At 36.2% G+C, this 27,838-nt stretch overlaps 1 protein-coding gene across 1 annotated transcript; it reads left to right on the forward strand.

Moving 5' to 3' along the window:
- The first annotated feature begins 218 nt into the window (after positions 1–218).
- RGS18 (regulator of G protein signaling 18) lies at positions 219–27,506 on the forward strand. The gene is made up of 5 exons (XM_004275846.3): positions 219–566; positions 1,057–1,158; positions 2,188–2,249; positions 23,990–24,156; positions 26,116–27,506. Exons 1-5 carry the CDS (start codon positions 448–450, stop codon positions 26,371–26,373), a joined length of 708 nt encoding a protein of 235 aa, XP_004275894.1. The 5' UTR covers positions 219–447; the 3' UTR covers positions 26,374–27,506.
- Positions 27,507–27,838: the final 332 nt, after the last annotated feature.

Consider the following 27,838-nt stretch of genomic DNA (forward strand, 5'->3'; position numbering starts at 1 on the left):
AAGTAAAAATACTTAATTTTAAGAACAAGGGAAAATATGATTGGTGTAGCACTTTGCCACACACATTTTAACGCGTACTACACACGTTAAAGACCTTTTTAAAAAGTTCCTGTGGGAAATGACAGTGTCATTTGGGTCTAGCATCATTCTGGTTGCACAAACTAGAAAGAGAAGTTGTGCTGTGGTAATACTAGTCTTTATCTCAGAGACCAAGAGTCATTTTGCAAAATTGTAGTCTCATTTCCCTAAACAACTCCAGACTGAATTGTACTTTAGTTCCTCAGTTCTATATTTTTGCAGAGGCAGAAACCCAAGCTCTTGATTTTTTTTTTAAAGTGTTGCTGACGGGTTGAGATAACTTTTTACTCCATTATGTATAACCATGGAATAGCATTAACAAGTGAAAGATGTAATAAATTAGACATCTCTACATTTTAGACAGAGAAGATGGAAACATCATTGTTTTTCTTTTCTCAATTAAATATGTGTGAACCAAAAGAAAAAACTTTTTTCAAGTTAATATATGGTTCAGGAAAAGAAGAAACAAGCAAAGAAGCCAAAATCAGGTAAAAATCATAATTTTTTAAGTTAGCCTTATACTTTTAAAAACATGATCGACATTGAATATTTGTTAGCACTTGTTTTTAAAATATCTGGTTGAAAATATATTGATTGTAATATTACAACTGAAAAAAATCTATTTATTAGGAGTAAATAACTGTTAAATCTAAAAGTATTTTTATTTTATTTTTTAAAGTGCAACAATTTTAACCACACAGGAGAACTTGTAATAATATTTATTGAAATATAATCTCAAATACTTTAAAGTCACTGAGGGGAAAAAAAACAAGTATATTTCACATATGCTATCCTAATTCCTCCATAAACAGTATTTAAATGAAATTCTTAAGAAAACCACTGAGCGTGTCCAGAGTGAGGGAGGTGGGTGAGAAGGGGTGTCCAGGTGATTACCAATCCCAAATCTGTTTGTCAGTCAGAAGGAGAGATTTCAATTGTCATCCAAGTTGTCCTGAAGCTAATGCCTTTTCATTACAGAGCTAAGGAAAAAAGAAATAGGCTAAGTCTTCTTGTGCAGAAACCTGAGTTTCACGAAGATACTCTTTCCAGCAGATCTGGGCAATTGGCCAAAGAAACAAGGTGAATAACTTGTAATTATCTGGGGGGGGGGACATTTTGCTGATTCTATCATTAAAGATTTAAGAAAGAGGAAATTAGGGATTACCATTTTATTGAATATTACACAGTAATATAAGGAAGGGTTAGCGATCTCATTTCAAAAAAACTAGATCTATTCCATAAAATTAAACCATTTTAATAGCTTGAATTAAGTAATCTCATAAAAATTTAAAGATGCTCTTTTAAAATTATATGCCTGCCAATTTTAAATGATATATTTTACTCCTTCATCACTTTGTATTTTAAACTGATGAAATACTCATTAATTTAAGAGTTTGCACAATGTCATTGAGAAGTGCTATTCATCTCTTTCTTCAGTAGTTTGGAAAAAATGCCCTAGGTACAGTATCAAGTAAAGCACAAAAAGGGATGTTTTGTAACTTTTAGCCATTTCTTTAGTTCAAACAGAAAATGGAATAACCTTATACACTAGGATAATATAAATTTTTCCAAATATGAAATATGACCAATAAAAGATCCAAGACAAATATATTCAATTCTCAATTATCAACATTTCTAAAATATTTGTTGTATTAAGAATGTTTCCTATTTCTTACCCTTTTAAAACTTCATTAGTCAAACTTCCTGTATCTGTTAAAAAAAAATTGTTGCATATTTTGGTAAGAGTTTCAAGGAAATTGCAGTTTTAAAAAAGTTTGACTGAAAGACACTGTTAGATTAGGTTCTCCTATTTGCCAAATTAAGAAAGATAATTGACCTGATTTCTTTGTTTTTAACCTAACACATGATTATTTTTCCCTAGAAAATAAAATAATTCATGAGAAAATAATGTTATTTTAACACATTGTTTTATAGGCAAAACCCAATGTATTTGAACTTTCCAATATAAATACAATTTCCATTGTATAATAATCAAAGGAGAAATCCTGTGAAATATGACTGAAAAGAGCAGTATGATAGCACATGTTAGAGCAGATTCATAAGTAGAGTTTCTGCATACTCCATTATAAAACATTGTTTCTTGAACAGAATCTCTCCTGAAGAAGCAGTGATATGGGGTGAATCATTTGACAAACTGCTTTCCCATAAAGGTTAGTGCTACTTTTCCCAAATACTTTATTCTTTAATGGAAAAGTATACAAAATATGTATGTAACTATACAAAGCAGGCTGTCATAAAAATTTAGTCTGATTGATAATTTACAGCAATATGAGTTTTTGATCCACAGAAATAACTAAATAATAGAACAGTCAACTAATAAGAGTATTTTAAAAATACTCTTATTTTATTAAGAATTACTTATGGTGGATGAAATATTTCTTGGTGCTAGATGAATAGTTCCATATTTTCAGTGTTTTTAGTTTGTGAATGAGATCCTTGGTTTTATTAAATCCCAGATTATCTGTGTTATTTTTACTGTTAAGTGATCAAAAATCTAAAGTAGCTCTGTTCATGGATATTTAGGAAACCTTCGTGAAAATATATATTGTTTTAATTTTATAAATGCTTCACTCTTTGCATCAGTCATCAGAATTTTGCAGAGTAACTGAGAATCAGGTGGGCATTTAAGGTGGAGCTTTGTAGATGAGATGGAAAGTGAGGACAAATACTGAGTTTGTCCAAGCACAGGTCAGAGGACAGGCTGCCTGGATTGCTAATCCTTAGAGTCAGCTGCATAAGGAAACAGCTGAGCATTTTTTCCTGGCCTTTATTCAATCCACAGTTTCTTTCAGGGAGCAAAACTGACAGACTGAACCGAGTAGGCGATGAGGCTAAGCAACCACAGGGTTCATTGCTTTCCACGTTAAACCAGGCAGAGTCTGCTTAAGAAGCAACACTTTATCACTACCAAATAGCCACACACTTCCTCTAGCCCACAGCTTTTATTTGTATCTCCAAGTTCTTCTATTCCTTACCGCATTTCTTTGGGTTAGCCTGAGGCTAACTACTGTTTACAGCATTGCCAGTGGTTTTCTCATCCTAAGGTGTCTACTGGAAGCAGGAGCTCCTGTTGCTGGGAGTGCAGTACTTGCAATTCAGCCTCAAGTACTGTGCACTCTTTGATGAAACCAACTTTTCTAATCTGTCTTCATGTCCTTTAATTTTCTCCTAATTGTCCATCCATCTATAAGGTTTTGGTGACCAGTTCATGTTCCCCTAGATTTACTGACAGAGAATCCTATTTCTGCAGACTCTCCCTGAAGACCTTCCCTCTTCCAATGAAAACAGATTCTGCCTCTGAATTGTAATATTGACTCAGAGAAAGAAAAGTATAGGTAGAGAAATCAAGGCTTAAATTTAGGCAAGGATGTAGTGAAAATGGAGGGTAGTGGTAAGAAAGGAAGTTCATGCTGAAAAAAGTTTAATGGGTTACTCCATCCTCATTTCACCTTAATGCTCTATAACTCCCTATTTTGGAGAAAAATAATGTGAACAGCTTTCTTCAACTTTTCTTCATTCCCAGTATCCACCCATTTCTTGGCTTTTGTTAAAATTCTTGCCAAATATATGTAAAACCTATCTCCCATTCTCATTATCTCCTCTGTCACTCTCTTGGTTCAGGTATTTATCTAATTACAACCTGTGTAAAACTTTCCTCCCTAATTCATGCCCCCCAAACTTATTTCTTCTTTTAATCTCCTATTATTTCCACCATTTGGGCACAACTCAGCCCTTGAGCCTCTTCACTAGTCAGAGCAAGGAAAAAAGAAGTGGAATTCATTTTTTTTTCCAGTTTGAATGTTTATTATAAGGAAACATGTCTTTTCATCTGTGGATCTCCAAACCCAGCACATCACCTGGTAAATATTAAGTGTTCGAATAATATAACCAAATTTGTTGCTAGGAAAAACTTAGTCCTGGGTCCCTTTCGAGATTTGAGCTCTGGTTCTCTTCTGCCTCACAATCACTTTCCTAATCACTTTCATATTCAGCTTCCTCAACTGTAAATGGAGATCACAATGTCTTTAGCTCCAATAGAAATAAATTTCTGTCAGGATTACATGAGATGAGTAAGAAGCCAATAACTGTTTTTTTGTTGTTTTTTTTTTAACATCTTTACTGGAGTGTAATTGCTTTACAATGGTGTGTTAGTTTCTGCTCTGTAACAAAGTGAATCAGCTATACATATACATATATCCTCATATCCCCTTCCTCTTGCATCTCCCTCCCACCCTCCCTATCCCACCCCTCTAGGTGTTCACAAAGCACCGAGCTGATCTCCTTGTGCTATGTGGCTGCTTCCCACTAGCTATCTATTTTACGTTTGGTAGTGTATGTATGTCCATGCCACTCTCTCATTTCATCTCAGCTTACCCTTCCCCCTCCCCATGTCCTCAAGTTCATGCTCTACATCTGAGTCTTTATTCCTGTCCTGCCCCTAGGTTCTTTAGAACCATTATTATTATTATTTTTAGATTCCATACATATGTGTTAGCATACGGTACTTATTTTTCTCTTCCTGACTTACTTCACTCTGTATGGCAGTCTCTAGGTCCATCCACCTCACTACAAATAACTCAATTTCGTTTCCTTTTATGGCTGAGTAATATCCCATTGTATATATGTGCCACATCTTCTTTATCCATTCATCTGTCGATGGACACTTAGGTTGCAACAAGCCAATAACTGTTTGACACTACACAAATGTAAATGGCTTCTGCTATCATGAAAAATAATTATCAACAATAAATTTAATAATCTTTTTCTGTTTTGCAACCTGCTCCCAGCTGTATAAACATCACTTACAGGGTTAAATTTCAATGGAAAGAAATATATAAGCTGGACTTTTCTTTAACTTAATACATTGGTATATAATAATTTCATCATACTCTCACGACCCATTAGAGAGAATAAAGGTTCTCTCTAGGCAATTAGTCCTACAGAAAATCCTCCCCTGGCATTCTCTAATCATGTTGCTTTACAAGTAGTCAAAACCAAATGGAAAAAAATCTGCTCCTCTCTGTTCTCTACTGGTGGAAATATTAAAGTTCTGTAAAACAGCAGCAGTTGGAACCTAGAGGGGGTAGCATGAATAACAAAAATCAGCACTGACCCACTTAGACATTATTATCATTGCTCATGATCAAAGTGCTAATTAAATTATACTGGATTCACAAAAAATTATGTTAATGGTATTCTTTTAATCAATCCCAAAAATTCAGTTATTCTAAATTGCAAATCTTATTGTACTATTAAATTATAAAGCTTAAAATAATCACCTAAGAAAGTCTCATGGTTGCAATGGTCAAATTCAGCTCATTTCTATTGACTTGACTGTAGGCCAAAAAGAAAAAAAAAAGGAAAGTTTTATACTCATGCACACACAAACACACACACACTTCAAGACCTTGCGCTATCAGATTTTATAGAATTTCCGTTTCGTTAAATGTGTAAGTTTCTCAAATTCTGTATGCCATATCTATATAAAGGAAATGGAAAATGTATTAAATTTATTCAAATGGGAAGTGAAGTGATAAGTCAAACAAAATACATCAGAAAATTTGAGTATTTATTTGACAAAAAAATGCCTGATACTAAAACCACTGCAGAATAATTATTAGCATCTTTAGGAAAGGAGCAGAGTAGATGGTTCTTATGCTAGATTTTAGGGGATTAATAAAAAATTCACTAGCTGGACAAAGAGAAAGAGATCATCCAAGCAGAAAGCCAACATAGGCATGGGGCATTAAACAGTGCAATTTATTTAGCGAACTAGAGAGAAAGTAATTCTTTATTGAGAAACATAATTTGAAAAAGCATGGCTTAGGGTAACAGGTAATAGATGAAACTCAAGCAGAAAGAACAGTGTTTTTGCTGTGTTCCACAGAAACCAAGGAATCCATGGAGTGTTTTGATAATTCCACTATTGTATTCAAATTTCGTTCCTAAAATGTAGCTTAACTCTTTTAAAATTAAAAAAAGCACAGAAGGTAAAATCCAAGGAAATATAACCAAAGTAGGGACTTTAGTTAATAATAATGTATTAGTATTTGTTTATTAATTATAACATATGTAGAGGCTTCCCTGGTGGCGCAGTGGTTAAGAATCTGCCTACCAATGCAGGGGACACGGGTTTGAGCCCTGGCCCGGAAAGATCCCACATGCCGCGGAGCAACTAAGCCCGTGCGCCACAGCTACCGAGCCTGCGCTCTAGAGTCCGCGAGCCACAACTACTGAGCCCACATGCCACAACTACTGAAGCCCACACTCCTAGAGCCTGTGCTCCGCAACAAGAGAAGCCACTGCAATGAGAAGCCCACGCACCACAACGAAGAGTAGCCCCCGCTCGCTGCAAGAAAGCCCGTGTGAAGAAACGAAGACTCAATGCAGCCAAAAACAAATAAATAAATAAATTTATATATAAAAAAAATTATAACATATGTACCTTACCAATGTAAGATGTTAATAATAGCAGGGATCTGGAGGTGTGGGGTGTGTGGAAGCTCTGTCCTATCTTCATAACTCTTCTGTAAATCTAATCTATTCTAAAAGTAAATGTTATTTTAAAAAATGAACTCAAATATGTTATACAGTAAATTTAATACACTGCAGTCCATCAATAATTTAACCTCCATTCCTCATTTGTTTCTCTGCAGATATTAAGGTAATTTTTTTCCTGCCTTCCCTGTTTATTGACAAATTTGCCTGAAACTGAAAAATGAATCATAAAAATCTATGATTTAAAACCATATATAACAATAATCTCTAAATGTTGTTTAAGAAAAACAAAAGGAATAAACCAAAAACCAGTATCAGACTGTCATTCATAATCATCAATTTCAAATTTAGTTATCAGTCTTCTTACCAATTGACTTTATGAAAATAAATGTTACCAATATGAACTTAGCAAATCAATTAATTCCAATAAAATTACATATATATGTATATTACACTCACATATTCGTGAGTGTTTGTATGCATATATTTATATGGTTCTGTGTAAGACAGCTTTGAAAGTAAAACAATGCTGCTGATAATACATAATTTTGAAAACAATTGGATAAATAGTTTAAAATATGCCTGTAGAACTTGCAATGTTTCATGTAGGCTTTAGAAAATCATTACATGAAATTATGTCGATGCGTGCAAGATTTCAACAGGCAGAGGAAAAGGTTATTCCTGAGTAGAGAAAAAGGCAGGAAAAGGGCTAGAGAAATAAGCGATTTGCGCTTACTGGGCTTATAACCTAGGAAAGCAAGCAGGTCGCATTCACTGAGGTAAAGAGTAGTGAAAAATCACATTGGAAAATCAAGTTGGGGACAAACTCAAGAAGAGTTTGTTTGTTAGAAAGCTAACTGATGGATAGAAAGGTAGAATTCTATGCATATAATAGGACTGCCTACAAGGTTGTTACAAATATCAAAGTTAACCTCAACGTAAGGGCTATTTTGGAAAGAAAATGGAAGAACTTGGTGACTGAATGAATGTGTACTTATGTTGTAAAGTGAGGTGGTGAAGAAATAGGAGATGAAGAAAAAGGAGCCAAAGATCTCTAGATTTTGTTCCATATTAATAGGAAGGTAAGAGTGCCTTTTATAGATCAGAAATAGAGGTGGAAAAAATAGATTTGGAGAAGATAACAGGTGAGACTTTGAACTTTTTTAGTTGCTGGTAAACTTTATCAGCAGTTTTGAAGGGTTTTATAGGCACACACTTAGAATATAGAAGCATGATTGATTATAGAAACATTTTCTAACCATCTCACATACTTGATAAGTAAAGATTTGAAAGAGAAGGTTATTTCCTATGAAGGGAGTCTGTCAATAAAAAAAAAACTTCCAACTACTACCTGTTTATTTTCCTGTACATCCTTTTTTCCAGTCACTGCAAATAATTCCAGTATTTTTAGTCTTTTTATTAACAGCTATTTGCTTGGACTTTTTGCACTTTAAATTGTGATTATATATACTAAGCTTAATTTTGAGATTAATTCATGATAAGGTAGGATAAAAGGAATATGTGAGTCATTTCACCCCCTTGATTTAAAAACATGAACTGATGATACTGTGGGAAGTACATATTACTGACTTTGACGAAAGGCTGCAAGGAAGTGCGTACTTCTCTTTTGGGGAAGGAAATTAGCACTTCTCCTTACACTTTTCACCTTGTGGCTTTTTAAGTTGCCCTTTCCAATTTTCAGTTACCAGTTTTCTGCAAGATAAGGGATTCCAGGGTTCTGCAAATTTAACTTTCTGAATCAAGCTGACCCGTAACAAACACGCAATTACTTTATCTATCTAAAAAATAAAAGTAAGTAAAATCCAGTCTAGATTATAAATGGGCCACACAAACAAATCATTATTGCACAAGTAACCACCACATTCTGTGGCAGGTCCAAAGTCAAATATCAAAGGAGAAGCAAGGCAACCTAGTACTTAAGATACCACACTGTATTTGGGTTTCCAACTTCTGAGTTCCTTGACTTTTTGTTTCATTTGGTTTCTTGGCATCAGAAAAATACTCCAACAGATGTCAGAGTTTCAATTTAGAAACATGCAATTACAAGCATTTCATATTTGTATGACACATTGAGCCAGCTTCTTCCAGTGTGAATTCTAATCCCGGGTTCTATCAAGCGCTTTTGGCAGATGTCTTCACCACTGCTTTCTTCTAAAGGACTGTTTAGTAAGTTACTGCCTCTGTGTGAGAAACGGTTCCATTGTGACCTGACTTCATGCAGCTGCCCCAAGTGAGTAAGAGAAACAGGAAGTAACAAGTGTGCTGGGATAATCCTGCACGATATTACGTATTATTTGTTTTAAAAGTCATTTACTTAAACTTTTAAATAGATGAACTACCTTCTCATTCATCATTAATTTGTTTCTTGAATCAGTATTTATTCTCCCCTATTATATTCATATTATGGCAACAAGATTCATTCACTTTAACTCACCATGAGCACTTTTAACACACAGCGCTTTTCCTTACGTTAATGCTGTGACTTCATTTTGAATGTCTGTATCAAACTCAAGACTAAGCACGGTGGTACTCCAAAGCCCAACGGCTGGTACAGAGCTGACACTCACTCATGCTTTGTGAATTAGTGAAGGACTATTTAAGTAGCATTCATGTTATTTTCTGGAAGGCTTCTATAGTCATCTTAAGTAAGCTGATTTTTCTCTGCTGCTCCAAACAGAATTAGTCACCCCTGCAATTCTCATTTCTTAGTCCTTGGTCTATACATGCCTGTCTTGCCTATTAATCTCCATATTCCTCAACAGTAAAGACTTTGTTGTTTCATGGCAGTTGAAAGACAAACGTTCTATAATTATAAACAAAATAAACCTGGATTCAAACCCCTGTGCTGTCTTTTCCCAGCGGTAAGATTCAGGGCAACTCAACACTCTGAACCTCAGCTTCTTCATCTGTATAAATGGGTAGAACAGGACTTAACTCCTTAGGGCTGGTGTGAAAATTAAATGGAACTGCCCCAATAAAAGGCATATAGCAGTGTGCCAAGGCCTTAGCAAAGACTCAAAACTTCAACTATTGTAATTAATATCATTGCATTTTCAGTTTATAATACAGTCCTCAGGTTCATACTAAGTGTTTCACAAATAATTAAAAGATAGACAAAGGAAGTTATTTTTAATAAGTAACAATTTCAGTTGTCTGGCATATGGATGATCCCTTCTAGGTGTCAATACAAAAAGTTTCTTATAATTGAGATTTATTAATAGGAAAAGTGATGACCATATCCTCCTAAAATTGTCACAGCAATTTATCAACTTGCTTTAGGAACAATTTGGTATTTAAAAACTGATCAATCATGCTTATATATGACATATAGATAAAATAAAATGAAATCCAAAAAGCATTTCCCTTCACTGGGGTCAAAGTAACTTTATTCATAAGTCCACTAAAGCATATTCTTAATTTCCTCTTTCCCGTCTAGGTCTGACCTGGAACAGACTGTTCTGTTGTAAGATAGCAGGCATTTTATTTGCTAACTTTGCTTTAATTTCCATTTAAATAGTAACGGAGGAGCAAGTTAGAACAAGACAGATGTCTCTCATTGTGGGAGAGGAAGAGGCAGGACCCACATCATGAACACACAGGGCAATACCACCCAATGACAGGCTTTTCAATATCAAAGTGCACATTTCCATACGACCACTTTTGCTTTTTTTAATTAGGATCACCTGAAGATGTTCTCACCATCATTTTGCTGTCTTGCTTCCAATTGTTTCCTAATATCTAGTCAAGGAATCCTCCTCAGACTACTTTATAGCAGCTACCGAGCAAATAAGAAATTTCAGAATTCAATTAAAAAATACAAAGAATCTATCAGTTGTGAAGATAATTATGAGAGATAACTTAAGAGAATATACATATAGTTAGGATTCAATCCAGCAAAAAGTGGATGTTAATTGGAGGAAAAAAGGGCAAACGTTTTAGAAATTTTAAAGAGGAAGGAAGTATGGGTGCTAAGCAGCGGTTTTTGATTACACTAAAAATTCATCAAGGGGGAATTCTCAATATATTTTTTTTAAAGTTCTGGCCAGAGGCTGGGGCATGACTACGTAACTACCTAAAGTTTGGTTTAAGCCAATTGGTCTACAGATGGTTGTTTTTGTTGTGGCTTTTCTTTCACACACCTAAACATTGCCCACATTTCAAATTCTACTTCAATTTTGATTGAGGGGTTGAAAGGCATGTTTTGCCTTAGTCTCCTTGTTTCCTTCTGGGATCATTACACAAGAAGAAGAAGGAAAAAAAAAAGATCAAAAGTAAAAGCAGAGATTAGGCAACAAAACGATCTTTCTAGTCGCATAAATGGAAAAGGAAGAAGTTTTCAAGCTGTTGCCAATCAATAGCCAAATGATGCTTATTCAGCCTATTTTCTAAAGTCATCAGCCTGGGGCTCCAGCTTTACCTGAAGTCTGAAAGGTTGCTGCTGCGATGTAGTTTTCCAAAATTAGAGGAATGTAACCTTCGACAATAGTAATGACTCAAACTGCTTTTTTACAAGTTCGGGTACTGAGCTACAGAGGGTAAAAGAGTTGTGGAAAGGAAAGTCAAACAGACCGCACTGAGGAACAGTAATCCCTAAGAGTGCTGGTGGGTTAACAAGTCAGGGTAAAACCCACTTGTCTGACTCCCTGTTTTTCACTTTGATAGCTATTTTGGCTTAAAAATAATAAAAACAGAGATAGATCATTAACTTTACTCTGAGAATATATACATTTGTAGGTATTTGGGGAAAATCTTCTATCAAAAAGCTTCAAGGAATCATTATCCATTTATATTTTTCTGCTACATTCTGAGCAAAGCACACTACACAGCATGAGAAATAAATCTTGAAAATCAAACACTAACTGTGCTAGAGAAATAAGAACAAGAGTGGTTCAATATCACTCACATTGATCATTCTTCCTTCTCCTCAGAGACTAGAATTTGTTGACTTAAGCAGGAAGCGCTTAGAACTCCTTAAGGCCTCCTTAAGACAGATGTGTTTGAATAGGAATTATCTTACCAGCATCTAATCACTGTGGACAATTTCTGGGTGGCATGTCAGTCCTATGATGCCTTCTCAAATTCTTGTTGAGACTGACCTTTGCTTGTCTTCCTAGTTTCTTCACTAAGGTTTAACCACTAACATCTGGTGCTCAGGATCAATTTACCAAGGAAAAGAAATGGCAGACTCTCCCCTCACCCCAATGAAAACACCAATGGAAGGAGCAGTGGAGTAGAAGACGCCCACAGGGCTCCTCTATCATGGTAGTGTTTGGAGAGATCCCATACCTACCACTTAGGGAATGTCTGTAGGTTATGCCATTTCTGGCTGTTGTTCTCTTACATTAAGTTCCTGGATCTCTAATATAATCAAACAGTTGCTTTCAGCATTAAAAACAAAAATGAAAACACAATGCTTCATGACAAACAGGACAAGTTCTAGATATAGGAGAAGTAAATGGTGACATGTAACACATGATTTGAGGACTATAGTAGTTTCCTGTGGCTGTGTAACAAGCTATGATAACTTTAGGGACTTACAACACAAATATATTATCTTACAGTTCTGTAGGTCAGAGGTGTAGCACGGATCTCACTGGAAAAAAAATCAAGGTGTCAGCAGGCTGTTGTCCTCTGTGGAAGGTCTTGGGGAGAATCCCTTTCCTATCCATTTGGGTTCTTGACAGAAGTCAGCTCTTTGCACTTTTGGACCAAGGTCTCCATTCTCTTGCTGGCTGTAAACTAAGGCCACTCTCACCCTCTGGAAGCCACCACACTCTGGCTCTTGACCATCTTCTGCCATCTTGAAGGGCAGCAAGAGTGCTTCTCACATCGCATTCCCCTGACCCACTTCTCTGCTTTCCTCCTTCACTTTTAAGCATTCATGTGATGAGATTGGGTCCACCTGGATAATCCAGGATAATTTGCCCCTCTCAAGGTTCTTAACCTTAATCACATCAGCAAAGCTTTTGCTCCATGTCAGGTAATGTAGTCACAGGTTCTGAGGGTTAGGGCATGGACATCTTTGAAGGACTGTTACTCTACCTATGACAGAAAGTGCTGCCTTCTTGAGAAAGATATACTTCTACAACTTGTTTGTTTGAAAACTGAGATCTGGGACAATTGAATTTATATGAATCTCAGTTTTCTCAGCTACGAAAATTAATATAGGACATATTCCAGACATATGTTGTAGTATTAAATGTAGTAATGTGTATGAACAGCACTTAGCCCTCAAAACCTTTAAACATGTTAAAAATGCAAACCCTCTTAGTTATCACCATAGTTCTACCATATTCATTCTTCTTGCTTCATTCTATATGGAACTTATTATATTACAAATAATCATGGACCATGAGGAATAGTTCTAGAGAACAGTGAATAGAAGAAATGAATATAAGTGAAAATAAGTTGAGTAGACAAAGAAAGCTATCATTTACTTCATAATTTTTTTGCCTTAATGCTAGAATGTATGCTTCTCCCTCTTTAAATTCCTGAATTTAAGTCTCTAATATTTTGTTCAGAATCTTTACATCTGTGATCATTGGTCTATAATTTTCTTTTCCTTTCTTAATCGTTATTTCTGGGGGTGCTGTTGGTGTTACATTTGTCAGGTTTTGGTATTAGAATTATCCTAGCCTCTTAAAATGAGAAGGAAATTATTCATCCCTCCACTGTTTTCTGTAAGTTGTATAAGATTAGAATACTTTTTTCTCAAATGTTTGATGAAATTCACCAAATCAGGGCCCAAGATTTTATTTTGGGGGGGTGGTATTTTTATTATAAAAATCTATTAATTTAATAGTTTCAGATTTTTCACTTCAGTGTCAGTTTGGGTAGGCTTTCTTTACACAATTTTCCCATTTTATTTAAATTATATTTATTGGCATAAAATCATTCATAATATTTACTATCTTTGTAATATGCCTAAGATCTGTGGAAATATCACTGATTTGCTTCCTACTACTATGAAACAGCCTCACTAGGAGTTCTACTTTATTAATGTTTTTGAAGAACCAACTTTTGGCTTTGTAAATTTTCTCTATGGTTTGTTTTCTTTTATGTAGACTTCTTTTATAATTTTTTTTCCTTCAACTTACTGTGGCTTTAATTTTCTCTTGTTTTTAAAGCTTCTTAAAGTAGAAACTCAGATTTTATTTTTTACTAGTATAGCATTTCATGTGGTAAATTTCCCTCTAAATGTGGTTTAAACTGCAACCTACAAAATTTGATGCGCTGTATTTTTATTATAATTCAATTGTAAATACTTTCTAATTTCTCTTTTGATTCCTTCTTTGATCAATAAATTATTTATATGTGTTGTTTTATTTCCAAATATTTGGGGGCTTTTAAAGCTATGTTACTAGTTGATTTTTTTTAACACCTTTATTGGAGTATAATTGCTTTACAATGGTGTGTTAGTTTCTGCTTTATAACAAAGTGAATCAGCTATGCATATACATATATCCCCATATCTCCTCCCTCTTGCATCTCCCTCCCACCCACCCTATCCCACCACTCTAGATGGTCACAAAGCACGGAACTGATCTCCCTGTGCTATGCGGCTGCTTCCGACTAGCTATTTTACATTTGGTAGTATATATAAGTCCATGCCATTCTCTCATTTTGTCCCAGCTTACCCTTTCCCCTCCCCGTGTCCTCAAGTCCATTCTCTACGTCTCTATCTTTATTCATGTCCTTCCCCTAGGTTCTTCAGAACCTTTTTTTTTTTTTAGATTCCATATATATGTGTTAGCATATGGTATTTGTTTTTCTGACTTACTTCACTCTGTAAGACAGACTCTATGTCCATCCACCTCACTACAAATAACTCCATTTCGTTTCCTTATACGGCTGAGTAATATTCCACTGTATATATGTGCCACATCTCCTTTATCCATTCATCTGTCAAGGGACTCAGGTTACTTCCATATCCTGGCTCTTGTAAATAGAGTTACAATGAATATTCTGGTACATGTCTGTTTTTGAATTATGTTTTTCTCAGGGTATATCCCCAGTAGTAGGATTGCTGGGTCATATGTTAGCTCTATTTTTAGTTTTGTAAGGAACCTCCATACTGTTCTCCATAGTGGCTGTATCAATTTACATTCCCACCAACAATGCAAGAGGGTTCCCTTTTCTCCACACCCTCTCCAGCATTTATTGTTTCTAGATTTTTTGATGATGGCCATTCTGACTGGTTTGAGGTGATACCTCATTGTAGTTTTGATTTGCATTACTCTAATGATTAGTGATGTTGAGCATTCTTCCATGTGTTTGTTAGCTACCTGTATATCTTCTTTGGAGAAATGTCTATTTAGGTCTTCTGTCCATTAATGGATTGGGTTGTTTGTTTTTTTGATATTCAGCTGCATTAGCTGCTTGTATATTTTGGAGATTAATCCTTTGTCAGTTGCTTCGTTTGTGAATATTTTCTCCCATTCTGAGGGTTGTCTTTTCATCTTGTTTATGGCTTCCTTTGCTGTGAAAGGCTTTTAAGTTTCATTAGGTCCCATTTGTTTATTTTTGTTTTTATTTCCATTGGGCAAAAAGGATCTTGCTGTGATTTATGTCACAGAGTGTTCTGCCTATGTTTTCCGCTAAGAATTTTATAGTGTCTGACCCTACATTTAGGTCTTTAATCCATTTTGAGTTTATTTTTGTGTATGGTGTTAGGAAGTGTTCTAATTTCATTCTTTTACGTGTAGGTGTCCAGTTTTCCCAGCACCACTTATTGAAGAGGCTGTCTTTTCTCCACTGTATACTCTTGCCTCCTTTATCAAAGATAAGGTGACCATATGTGCGTGGGTTTGTCTCTGGGCTTTCTATCCTGTTACATTGATCTATATTTCTATTTTTGTGCCAGTACCATACTGTCTTGATGACTGTAGCTTTGTAGTATTGTCTGAAGTCCAGGAGCCTGATTTCTCCAGCTCCATTTTTCTTTCTCAAGATTACTTTGGTTATTCAGGGTCTTTTGTGTTTCTATACAACTGTGCAATTTTTTGTTCTAGTTCTGTGAAAAATGCCATTGGTAGTTTGATAGGGATTGCATTGAATCTGTAGATTGCTTTGGGTAGTATAGTTCATATCTTGGGGCACAAATCAAGCCTTGGTAAATTTTTAAAAAATGAAATCATATCAAGTCTCTTTTCTGACCACAATGCTATGAGACTAGATATAAATTACAGGAAAAAATCTGTAAAAAATACAATACATGGAGGCTAAACAATACACTACTTAATAACCAAGAGATCACTAAAGAAATCAAAGGGGAAATCAAAAAATACCTAGAAACAAATGACAATGAAAACACAATGACCCAAAACCTGTGGGATGCAGCAAAAGCAGTTCTAAGAGGGAAGTTTATAGCAATACAATCCTACCTCAAAAAACAAGAAACATCTCAAATAACCAATCTAACCTTACACCTAAAGCAATTAGAGAAAGAAGAACAAAAAACCCCAATGTTAGCAGAAGGAAAGAAATCATAAAGATCAGACCAGAAATACATGAAAAAGAAATAAAGGAAACAATAGCAAAGATCAATAAAACTAAAAGCTTGTTCTTTGAGAAGATAAACAAAATTGATAAACCATTAGCCAGACACATCAAGAAAAAAAGGGAGAAGACTCAAATCAATAGAATTGGAAATGAAAAAGGAGAAGTAACAACTGACACTGCAGAAATACAAAGGATCATGAGAGATTACTACAAGCAACTATATGTTAATAAAATGGACAACCTGGAAAACATGGACAAATTCTTAGAAAAGCACAACCTTCCAAGACTAACCAGGAAGAAATAGAAAATATAAACTGGCCAATCACAAGCACTGAAACTGAGACTGTGATTAAAAATCTTCCAACAAACAAAAGCCCAGGACCAGATGGCCTCACAGGCAAATTGTATCAAACACTTAGAGAAGAGCTAACACCTATCCTTCTCAAACTCTTCCAAAATATAGCAGAGGGAGGAACACTCCCAAAATCATTCTATGAGGCCACCATCACCTTGCTACCAAAACCAGACAAGGATGTCACAAAGAAAGAAAACTACAGGCCAATATCACCGATGGACACAGATGTAAAAATCCTCAACAAAATACTGGCAAACAGAATCCAACAGCACATTAAAAGGATCATACACCATGATCAAGTGGGGTTTATACCAGGAATGCAAGGATTCTTCAATATACGCAAATCAATCAGTGTGATAAACCATATTAACAAACTGAAGGAGAAAAACCATATGATCAGCTCAATAGATGCAGAGAAAGCTTTTGACAAAATTCAACACCAATTTATGATAAAAAACCCTCCAGAAAATAGGCATAGAGGGAATTTACCTCAACATAATAAAGGCCATATATGACAAACCCACAGCCAACATCGTTCTCAATGGTGAAAAACTGAAACCACTTCCTCTAAGATCAGGAATAAGACAAGGTTGTCCAATCTCACCACTCTTATTCAACATAGTTTTGGAAGTTTTAGCCACAGCAATCAGAGAAGAAAAAGAAATAAAAGGAATCCAAATTGTAAAAGAAGAAGTAAAGCTGTCCCTGTTTGCAGATGACATGATACTATACACAGAGAATCCTAAAGACACTACCAGAAAACTAGTAGAGCTAATCAATGAATTTGGTAAAGTAGCAGGATACAAAATTAATACACAGAAATCTCTTGCATTCCTATACACTAATGATGAAAAATCTGAAAGAGAAATTAAGGAAACACTCCCATTTACCATTGCAACAAAAAGAAAAAATACCTAGGAATAAACCTACGTAAGGAGACAAAAGACCTGTATGCAGAAAACTGTAAGATACTGATGAAAGAAATTAAAGATCATACAAACAGATGGAGAGATATACCATGTTGTTGGATTGGAAGAATCAACACTGTGAAAATGACTAGTTGATTTTTGATTAAAACCCTTATGGGCAAAGGACATACTGTGTAAGACTTCAATCTTTTGACATTTATTTATATTCATTTTACATCCTAGCATGTGATCCATCTTAGATAATCTTGCTTGTGCACTTGAAAATATGTATTTGGTAGAATGTCATATAATTGTCAATTAGGTCAATTTAGTTGATAATGTTCAAGTTTTACATATTCTGATTGACATTCTGTCTATTTGTTCTATAAATGTATGAGTGAACAGAATTAAAATCTGGAAGTATAATTGTGAAATTTCCCCCCTCGTTTCGTGCTATCCTTTTTTTTAAAATTTTTTAAAATTTTTGGCTGTGTTATGTCTTCATTGCTGTGCGCGGGATTTCTCTAGTTGTGGTGAGCGGGGGCTACTCTTTGTTGCAGTGTGTGGGCTTCTCATTGTGGTGGCTTCTCCTGTTGCCAAGCATAGGCTCTAGGCACGCGGGCTTCAGTAGTTGTGGCACACGGTGGGTTCAGTATCTGTGGCTTGTGGGCTCTAGAGCTCAGGTTCAGTAGTTGTGGCACATGGGTTTAGTTGCTCTGCGGCATTTGGGATCTTCTCAGACCAGGGCTCAAACCCATGTCCCCTGCACTGGCAGGCAGATTCCTAACTACTGTGCCACCAGGGAAGTCCTCTACTATCCTAAATTAAATAATTTCTATTTTCCCGTCTTCTAGTCTACTCATCTTTTCTTAGGCAGTTGTTAATCTGCTGTCATGATGATCCAATGAATTTTTTTTGCTTCAGGTATTTTCCATTTTAGTTCTAGAAGTTCCATTTGATTGTTTGCTATAGTTTCAATTTCTTTTCTGAGTTTTTGCATCTATTCACTCCTTATGTTTTTAACCTTTTCATTCTTCAACATTGTGCTATTTCCAACATTTCAGGTATCTTGTGTTTCAGGTATCTGTTTCTATTGACCACTTTTGTTATTGATAATGGGTCACATTAGACATTTCTTGCATGCCTAATAAATTTTTATTGTATGTGTGCAAGGAGGAAGATATAGGAGTCTAGATTATGCTGTCTTCCTTTAAACAGCATTAGACTATTTTTCTGGCAGTCAGTTAAATCACGGGTGGATCCTCTTGATTCTTTCTGATCAGTTTGATATTTAAAACCAATCTCTTTCCAATTTATCTTAGTTTGAGGACAAAGACCTTGCCTGTAGTATTTATACCAAAAATATAGCCTTTCTTGGGTATCTCCACTATAGCTGGGCCAGAAATCCAAAGTCTCCCAGACCCATGCAAACTCCCTGATCTCCATTTACCTCTCAGCACCACTGTAGCTATACTCTTCTGGGCTTCACAGAGTTTGCCCTGCCCGTGTACAGCCTGACCCTCAGCCAAGGATCTACAGGTAACCTGCATGTAGACTTCCAGGCAGCCTCTGCATGTTTCTTTCTTCTCTTTTTTCCTCTGTACCCTGACCCACAAATCCCAAACATATCATGATCCTCAGACTCATCTCTGCCTCCTCAACAAGATTTTTTTGCTAGAACTTTTGTATTTTTAATGAAAATTTGTACTTTTTCTCATGTTTTCAATTATTACTTATTTCTTTCAGTAAGTAAATATTGAGTGATTTCTTCACGCTGGGGATTTTTGTGGCAAATTAGACAAGGGCCTTCATCTCATGAATCTCACAATATAGCATGAGAAACAAAAATAAGGAAGCAACTGCAGCACAATAGTTTAAATGTTACCCAGTGCAGGAAGTCATATATGAAGGACACCCAACTTATTCTTGAGAGATCAGTGAAATCTTTCCAGATAAAGTGATCTCTAATTTAAACTTCAGTGGGTGATACAGATTAGCCTGATGAAATCAGATTGATAAAATTGGAGTAGGAAGAGAAAATCTTTCCAATAGAAGCTAAAGAGATGTGGGAGCATGGCACATGAATGGAACTCTAAGTTATTTCACTGTGCTTGGAGCTTAGAGTGTGAGAAAGAGAGTGGAAAGAGATTAAGGGCATTGTTGGAAAATTTTCAACAGTGAAGAAACATAATTAAGTTTGTACTCTAGAAAGATATTACTGACTAGAATGTGAATAATAACTTGGAAAGTGTTGGGGGGGGGGTTAGCAGGGGAGGGAAGCAAGTGAAGCCTGGAGTCAGAGTCACCATTTAGAAGGTTTTTATAATAATCTATGTAAAATATGATCCTGGTTTGAATAAGGGTAATTCCAGATTGAATAAAAATAAAAAGACAGATGCATGCTACATAAAAAAGATAAAGTTGAGAAGATTTGATTATCAATTGAGTTGAGAAGAAAATTGGGGATCCCTAAGGATGCCAGGGTTGTGGGTTAAGTTGTTGAGTGGATGGTGTCATTGCTTGGGAAACATTCTGGGAAGCTTTTGGGTGAAGATATTGAATTCAGCTGTGATGTGATTATTTTGGTGGGAAATTCAGTGGAGATGTTTACCAAATGTTGGGTGATATGAGCTTGGAGCTCAGGAAAGAGATCTGAGCCGGAGATCATTTCTGAAAATCATCAGCATATTCATTGTGTTAAAGTGTTGAAGTGATTGCCCTGGAATTGGAATTAAAGGGAAGAAGGAAGAAGGATAAACTGAGAAGTATTTAGAAAAGCAGTAGTCAGAGATATAAGAAGAAACTCAAGAGTGTATGTGCCATAGAAAAGAATTACAGACATATTTCATCTTTGCCTGCTGTCATAGAGAGATGAAGTAATATATGGATTGGAAAAAAAATTTTTCCATGGAATATTACAGTAAGTCATTTTGGTAAAAATTATTTAAGTCAAGCGTTGAGTAGAAACCACATTTTAGTGTATGGGGAGGCCAATGAGTGAAGGGGATTAAGAGACCAACTGCAGAAAGCTTACTCAAAAGACTTTGTAAGGAGAAAGATATAGATCAGTAGCTGGAGGAATATCTGAGGTGAAGAGAAAAATTTTCTTCTAATGATTTCTTGTAATGAGATTAAAATCTTTTAATTAGATCAAAATTTAACTCAGAGAAACTTTGTTTTGCAAGATTGTTTGTAATGCCTTATTTTGCCTGTAGGTGCCAACAGTATGCATAAAGTACAGAGGGAAATAAGGGGGAAAGGAGTTTCAGGAAAAATGTTAGAAGACAAGGATACAGGAGGATAGAGAAAGAAAAGGGAGGTAGAAGAGGCAAGAAAAGGAGAAGAATGTAAAGAACAGAATCCCAGCGAACATCACATTTAACCAGGGAACAGAAGACATTAAGCCAGGCTTAAAGTAATCGGATGGTATAAATTAGGAGGTATGGTGTCCTAGAATCCTAGGAAGAAGAATATTTCAAAAAGGAGGGGATCATTATTATCAAATGCTGCTAGGTGAGAAATCTAGACAGGACTCATGAAATTTCCTTGTGTAATAACTCACCTGTGATAGCAGAAAGAGAAATTAGGTCATAACTATGAGTAGAGAACAAATCTAAAGAAAGATTGCTAAAAATCGTTTGTATCCAACTCAAATGTGAATTTCTCTGAGAAAATTTATTTATTTATTTATTTATTTATTTATTTATTTATTGGTTGTGCTGTGCAGCATGTGAGATCTTAGTTCCCCAACCAGGGGTCAAACATGTGCTCCCCACGTTAGGAGCACAGAGTCTTAACCACTGGACTGCCAGGGAAGTCCCTGAGAAAATTTATCTGAAAAATCTAGAAGGAACATTTTTACCTTTTCTCAATGCTTCTATAATGCTCTCTTCTCTATTTCAAATACCATATAACTGAACAGCTTCACTTCTCTTATCCCACAGAAATGAAAACTTACGTCTACACACACACACACAAAATCTATACATAAATATTTATAGCATCCTTATTGATAATTGCTCCCCAAAACCTTCAACAGGAATGGTTAAACAAATCCATACCATGGAATACAACACGGCAATGAAAAGGCACAAATTACTGATATACTGATGAATCTCCAGCGGATCATGGTAGATGAAAAAAGCCACCCCAAACAATATATACTACATGATTCCACTTATACCATATTATTGAGTTGACCAAATTACAGCAATGGAGAACAGACTATTGGTTCCTAACATTTAAGGAGGGGTTGGGTGTGGGAAAAATGTGAGTATAACAGTAAAAAGGCAACATGAGATAACCTTGTAATCATGGAAATATTCTGTATCTTAACTATATCAATATCATTATCTTATTTGTGATATTTTTACTACAGTTTTACAAGATGTTATATTGGTGGAAACTGGATAAAGGGTACATGGGCTCTGTCTCTGTTATTTCCTACAACTACACGTGAATCTATAATTTTCTCAAAGAAGTTTAATTTTTAAAAAAAATACCAGGGCTTCCCTGGTGGCACAGTGGTTAAGAAGCTGCCTACCAACGCAGAGGACACGGGTTCGAGCCCTGGTCTGGGAAGATCCCGCATGCCGCGGAGCAACTAAGCTCATGTGCTACAACTACTGAGCCTGCGCTCTAGAGCCCTCGAGCCACAACTACTGAAGCCCGCGTGCCTAGAGCCGGTGCTGCACAACAATAGAAGCCACCACAATGAGAAGCCTGCACACCGCAACAAACAGTAGACCCCGCTCGCGCAACTAGAGAAAACCCAAGCGCGTCAACAAAGACCCAACACGACCAAAAATAAATGAAAAAAAAACAAAAACCTATTAGCCCAAAAAAGTAGAATATCATAAATAGTTGAAAGAACCCTAGTATTAAAGTCAGATTGTCTTAGTGTTGAATCCTGAGTCTGCCACAGTTTTAGCTATGAAACTTTACCTCACTGAGCCTAAAAAAAACGATAGTCATCAAAATCATCAACATCATCATAACCATCACACCCCCCATCAAAACCCAGATAGAGTACTTGCTATACGCCAGTTTCTGTTTTAAGCGTCCTGCACATTTTGGCACATTTAATTCTCTAAACAGCTCTATCAGGTCGGTTTTATCATTATCTTAATTTTAAATATTGAGAAACTGAGACACAGAAAGGAAAAGTAATTCACTCACGACCACATAGTAACTAGCTGAACAAGAACTTGAACCTTGGCAGACTTCCATAAGACTTGATACCTGCCCCTAACATTTATGGGCCTCAGGAAAAAAGTAAAAATGGAGGCCCCATACTATATTTCTAAATGCTTAAGAGTTACAGATCAGGCTAATAAACTGTTAAAAATAGACATTTTGGGCTTCCCTGGTGGCGCAGTGGTTGAGAGTCCGCCTGCCGATGCAGGGGACACGGGTTCGTGCCCCGGTCCGGGAAGATCCCACATGCCACGGAGCGGCTGAGCCCGTGAGCCATGGCCGCTGAGCCTGCGCGTCCGGAGCCTGTGCTCCGCAATGGGAGAGGCCACAACAGTGAGAGGCCCGCATACCGCAAAAAACAAAAAACAAAAAACAAACAAAAAAAAAACATTTTATCCTTCTATTGTGACACATGGTAGATTACGTTTGAATATAAAATTCTCAGACTCTTCCCAGTTCTACCCTATAAGCATAGCCCACCTCCCTTCACTTTACACCCATGGTTTGGTTCCACACTGTGAGAGGCCTCTTTGCACATTTCGGTGGACACTCCAGCGTGCAAATTCAAGTCCTGTCCACACTCAAGCCTTGGGGTGTGCATTCCACTGAGACAGGTGCCTTTGGTGGATGTATCTGGGGAAGAGGACTGTGCCAATCCTGGAAACACAAAGCCTTTTTTTTTTTCTTTGAAGATGTTGGGGGTAGGAGTTTATTAATTAATTTATTTATTTTTGCTGTGTTGGGTCTTCGTTTCTGTGCGGGGGTTTTCTCTAGTTGTGGCAAGCAGGGGCCACTCTTCATCGCGGTGCACAGGCCTCTCACTATCGCAGCCTCTCTTGTTGCGGAGCACAGGCTCCAGACGCGCAGGCTCAGTAGTTGTGGTTCACAGGCCTAGTTGCTCCATGGCATGTGGGATCCTCCCAGACCAGGGCTCGAACCCGTGTCCCCTGCATTAGCAGGCAGATTCTCAACCACTGTGCCACCAGGGAAGCCCCACAAAGCCTTTTAAAGGGAATTTCAGGGTCCTGAGTCCAAGAAGCATGGTCTAGAAGTTGAGAGATGATCTCCAGCTGGAATGGCTCTTTGGCTCTGTAGAATAACCCTACGACACTCACCCCAAGGAAAGGCACAGCTGAGAGAGACCCAAAGTGAGGTCCAGATTTAAGGTCCCTGTTACTCAGGTCTAAGTATGATACCAGCCTCATTTCAACAGAAATGGTACTTATCTTTCATAGTTGTGAAGATTTCAGCTAATTGTTAACATGGTTCCTCATGAGCAAGATGTGTGCTACTGCCCTGAATTAGAGGGAAGACGCTTCTGCTAACACTCAGTTGTACTTCAATATCAAGTAGCATATATTCTCAGTATCAATATTTTTTAGTTAAAATATATCACTTCTTTCCTTGGTAGATGGACTGGAGACTTTTACCAGATTTCTTAAAACTGAATTCAGTGAGGAAAACATTGAATTTTGGATAGCCTGTGAAGATTTCAAGAAAAGCAAAGACCCTCAACAAATAATTCATAAAGCAAAAGCAATATATGAGAAATTTATACAGAATGATGCTCCACAAGAGGTAAAGATGATTGTAAAAATTTACATCTGTTTGAAAATTTTTTGAGAGAATATGTCTTCATCAAATCGGTACTGCCATACATTCTAACAGAAAGGTCAGAATTTTGTTGAAACAAAAATGGTGGTTATTTACAAGCATGCCTCATGTTATTCCCTTCACTTTATTGCACTTCACATATATTTTGTTTTTTACAAATTGAAGGTTTGTGACAGCCCTGCCTTGAACAAGTCTATCGGTGCCATTCTCCCAACAGCATTGGTTCACTTCATATCTCTATGTAACATTTAGGTAGTTCTCACAATAATTCTTACTTTTTCCATTATTATTATACTTGCTATGGTGATCTGTGATCAGTGATCTTTGATGTTTCTACTGTGACTCATTGAAGGCTCAGATGATGGTTAGCCTTTTTTCGCAATGAAGTATTTTTTAATTAAGGGATGTATGTTGTTTTTTTAGTCATAATGCTATCACACACTTAATGGATTATCATGTAAACATAACATTTTTATGCACTGGGAAACCAAAAACTTTGTGTGACTCACTTTATTGCGATATCCCCTTTACTGAGGTGGTCTGGAAGGGAACCCGCAGTATCTCCGAGGTCTGCCTGTATATAGATTTCTATTTACAAACAGAATGCATTATAAGATATTGCTATGGAAAGGTATAACTGAAGTTACTCCTCAGGGTATTTTATTCTAGACTAAGAGTGAACACAATTAATTGCAACATTTAGATTCATTATCATGTTAATCACCTTAGCACAAGTAACTGCTTGTAGAAACTAAAGATTTTTGTATGTGATGAAGGTAAGAGAAATCAAGAAGTTTGTATTATGTACTATTTTAATGTTAGCTCATCTACCTGTACAAAGTTTCATTTGCCCTGTAATTATTATCCCTACACATTAAGATGGACTAAAAGAAAATTTCATAATAGAAAGATGAGGAAAACCTAATTTGGCAACGGTTCAAGTGAAAAAACAATTGTGATTTTTTTTTTACTGCAAGCTCAGTATGAGGTAACTGTATGAAACAACTGCTAAAATGGCTATTAAACCAGCAAATATTACTTCACTATCCTTGAATATGAATTACAGTTTCTGTATTTTTAGTACGTGCTCAATAAATAGTGTCTTTTCACTGAAGTGTAGAACTGATAATCTGTCACTGTTAAGAGTTCTGTTTGACTATAAATTGTTGCTGTCCACGAGGTAGCACTGCTTATGTAGATACTGTCGCACATGAAATGACAGTTATTTTCCTTGTTTCAGTATGTCTCAATCTGTTTTGTGTTTCAACGTATTATCCTGTCTTCCCCTTACACACAAGTAAACAAAGGCAGCTGGTTATGTGGTGTTACCCACAAAGGAAAAGAAACCTACGTGAAAACTGAAAACTGAGCACCATCAAAGCCGAATATATCATCAATGTTTTGATAAAAAGCGTTAAAGGATTTTACATCTTTATATATATATACACACACACGTATATATGCATATAGGCATTTTCAGCACATGTTTGCTTGTAGGAAAACATCATAATATACTGAAAAGAGCACTGGGATATAGCAAAAGCCTCACATTGAAATCCCAAATATGCCCCAAACACACTGCTTGCCCTCACTCAAAATAACTGAATTTCTACAAAGTTTAGTTTTCACTTTGAAAATGAGTTGAATTTAATGATCTCTAGGACACCTAACATTACATTGTTCCATGATCCTACACTGGCAGAGACTGATAAGGACCGGGTGCAAAGGGAGAGAAGAGCCAGGTAACATGCCAGCCCAGAGTGAATCACTGGATCCCTGGACCCACAACAGGAAAAGCACCAAGCATCCGAGTGCCGTATGCCCCCTCCAACGTGGAGTCAGTCCTTTACTTCTGTTTCTCAAAGGTGTTTACTTAAGTAGATTGACGATAATTACACTTTTATTATTGTTTTTATTATCCAGGTTAACCTTGATTTTCACACCAAAGAAATCATCACCAGGAGCATCACCCAACCCACCCTCCACAGTTTTGATGCTGCACAAAGCAGAGTGTATCAGCTCATGGAGCAAGACAGTTACACACGTTTTCTGAAATCTGACATCTATTTAGACTTGATAGAAGGAAGACCTCAGAGACCAACAAATCTTAGAAGACGATCACGTTCATTTACCTACAATGAATTCCAGGATGTAAAGTCAGATGTTGCCATTTGGTTATAAAGAAAATTAATTTTGCTCATTTTGCTGGCAAGTTTGTATATCTGCTTCTAAGATATAGCGTGTTTATGTTAACAAATTGGTAAGTCTTTTAAAATAAAGTGCATCATTCAAAATGATTTAAAAAATGCAAATCAAAATTTTTATTCTGACAATATATACTCTATCTGCCAAGATATTCTGTAAAAGCTTCCATCTGACTTCATTTCATTCAGTCAGAAAAACTTATTGCTTAATTAAAAGGCAGAAAAGAAGTAATAATTATGTTGTATAAGATTGTAAAGGTTAAACTTTTGCAAAATTTCAACAGTTTGGCCAAATACCTAGTTTGGACTTTTTTTTCTAGATGTAAACTATATGATGCTCAGATAGCCATGTATTTGGACAACATTTTCTATAATGATGAAGCTTTTCTCTGGTTCAGTTATAGAGAGTATAGAACCCTGGCTCAAGAATAGCAATATATCACTTCTAGTTATAAGCCAGCAACAGGAACTTTTGGGAGGACACATTCATCTCTACAGAACTTCCAGGTCATACAGAACCTAGGTTGATAACCAAGAATGGGATCCACATTTGTGCTCATTCCTAAGTGAGCATGGACTTACTCAGTTATACGGAACCACTTCTGCTGGTCAAAGAAACATGACCAGATGCTGCAATAGCTCCAGGTTGGGACTGAGTGGAGCATCTTCTCATCTGTGAGAAAAACTTTCCACTAAAAGAGTGGGCAGTCAGTCATCTGAATGATGACCAGAGGAGGTTTATCCCCAGAGTCATAAACCTTTATTTTTGGAATGAGAGGAAATAAAGAGGCAAGGAGTCCAAGGCCCTGGAAACTCAGGCACATGCCACACTGGCTCATATTCAGATAGTGTTCCTCCATGGATCATGTTCTTATTCCAAATCTCACTGAATCATTTAATACTATATTATTCAAATATGATGATGCTAATAAGTATGTATGTCTCTAACTATAGGGAAATATTTACTTTTAGATGTGTGTTGCATTATATGTAAATGTCTGTATTTAAAATGTCATACGTTTGGCTTTGGCAAATGTTATTTTAGTTGAACTGTAAAGTATAAAACTGTAGATCACCTATAGTAATAAATATTTTTAATTTCTTCATTCATACAGTTAATGTTTATCTGACCACTTAATGCTCTCACCGATTATTGATTATCCTTCCTGTCATCAAATGAGACAGACATATTTTCTTATTTTAGAATGATATTGGAGTAGAAAGTATTAATCGAGTTATTTTGTCACTGATCTTAATGCTAAATCAACTCCCAATACTGTTGTGAATATGAAAACAAGGCATTATGCATTTCAAAGATCAACTAAGAAAATTATTTTTCTTTTTTCTTTGGCTGATTTGTATTTTCTTTTTTTGTGGTAGTCTCTTTTCAAAGAGTTTGATAGCTTTATACACAGAGTTAAGACTTTATACAAGCTGTCTGA

The sequence above is a fragment of the Orcinus orca genome, chromosome 1 (genome assembly GCF_937001465.1).
Source record: "Orcinus orca chromosome 1, mOrcOrc1.1, whole genome shotgun sequence".
NCBI classification, from domain to species: domain Eukaryota; kingdom Metazoa; phylum Chordata; class Mammalia; order Artiodactyla; family Delphinidae; genus Orcinus; species Orcinus orca.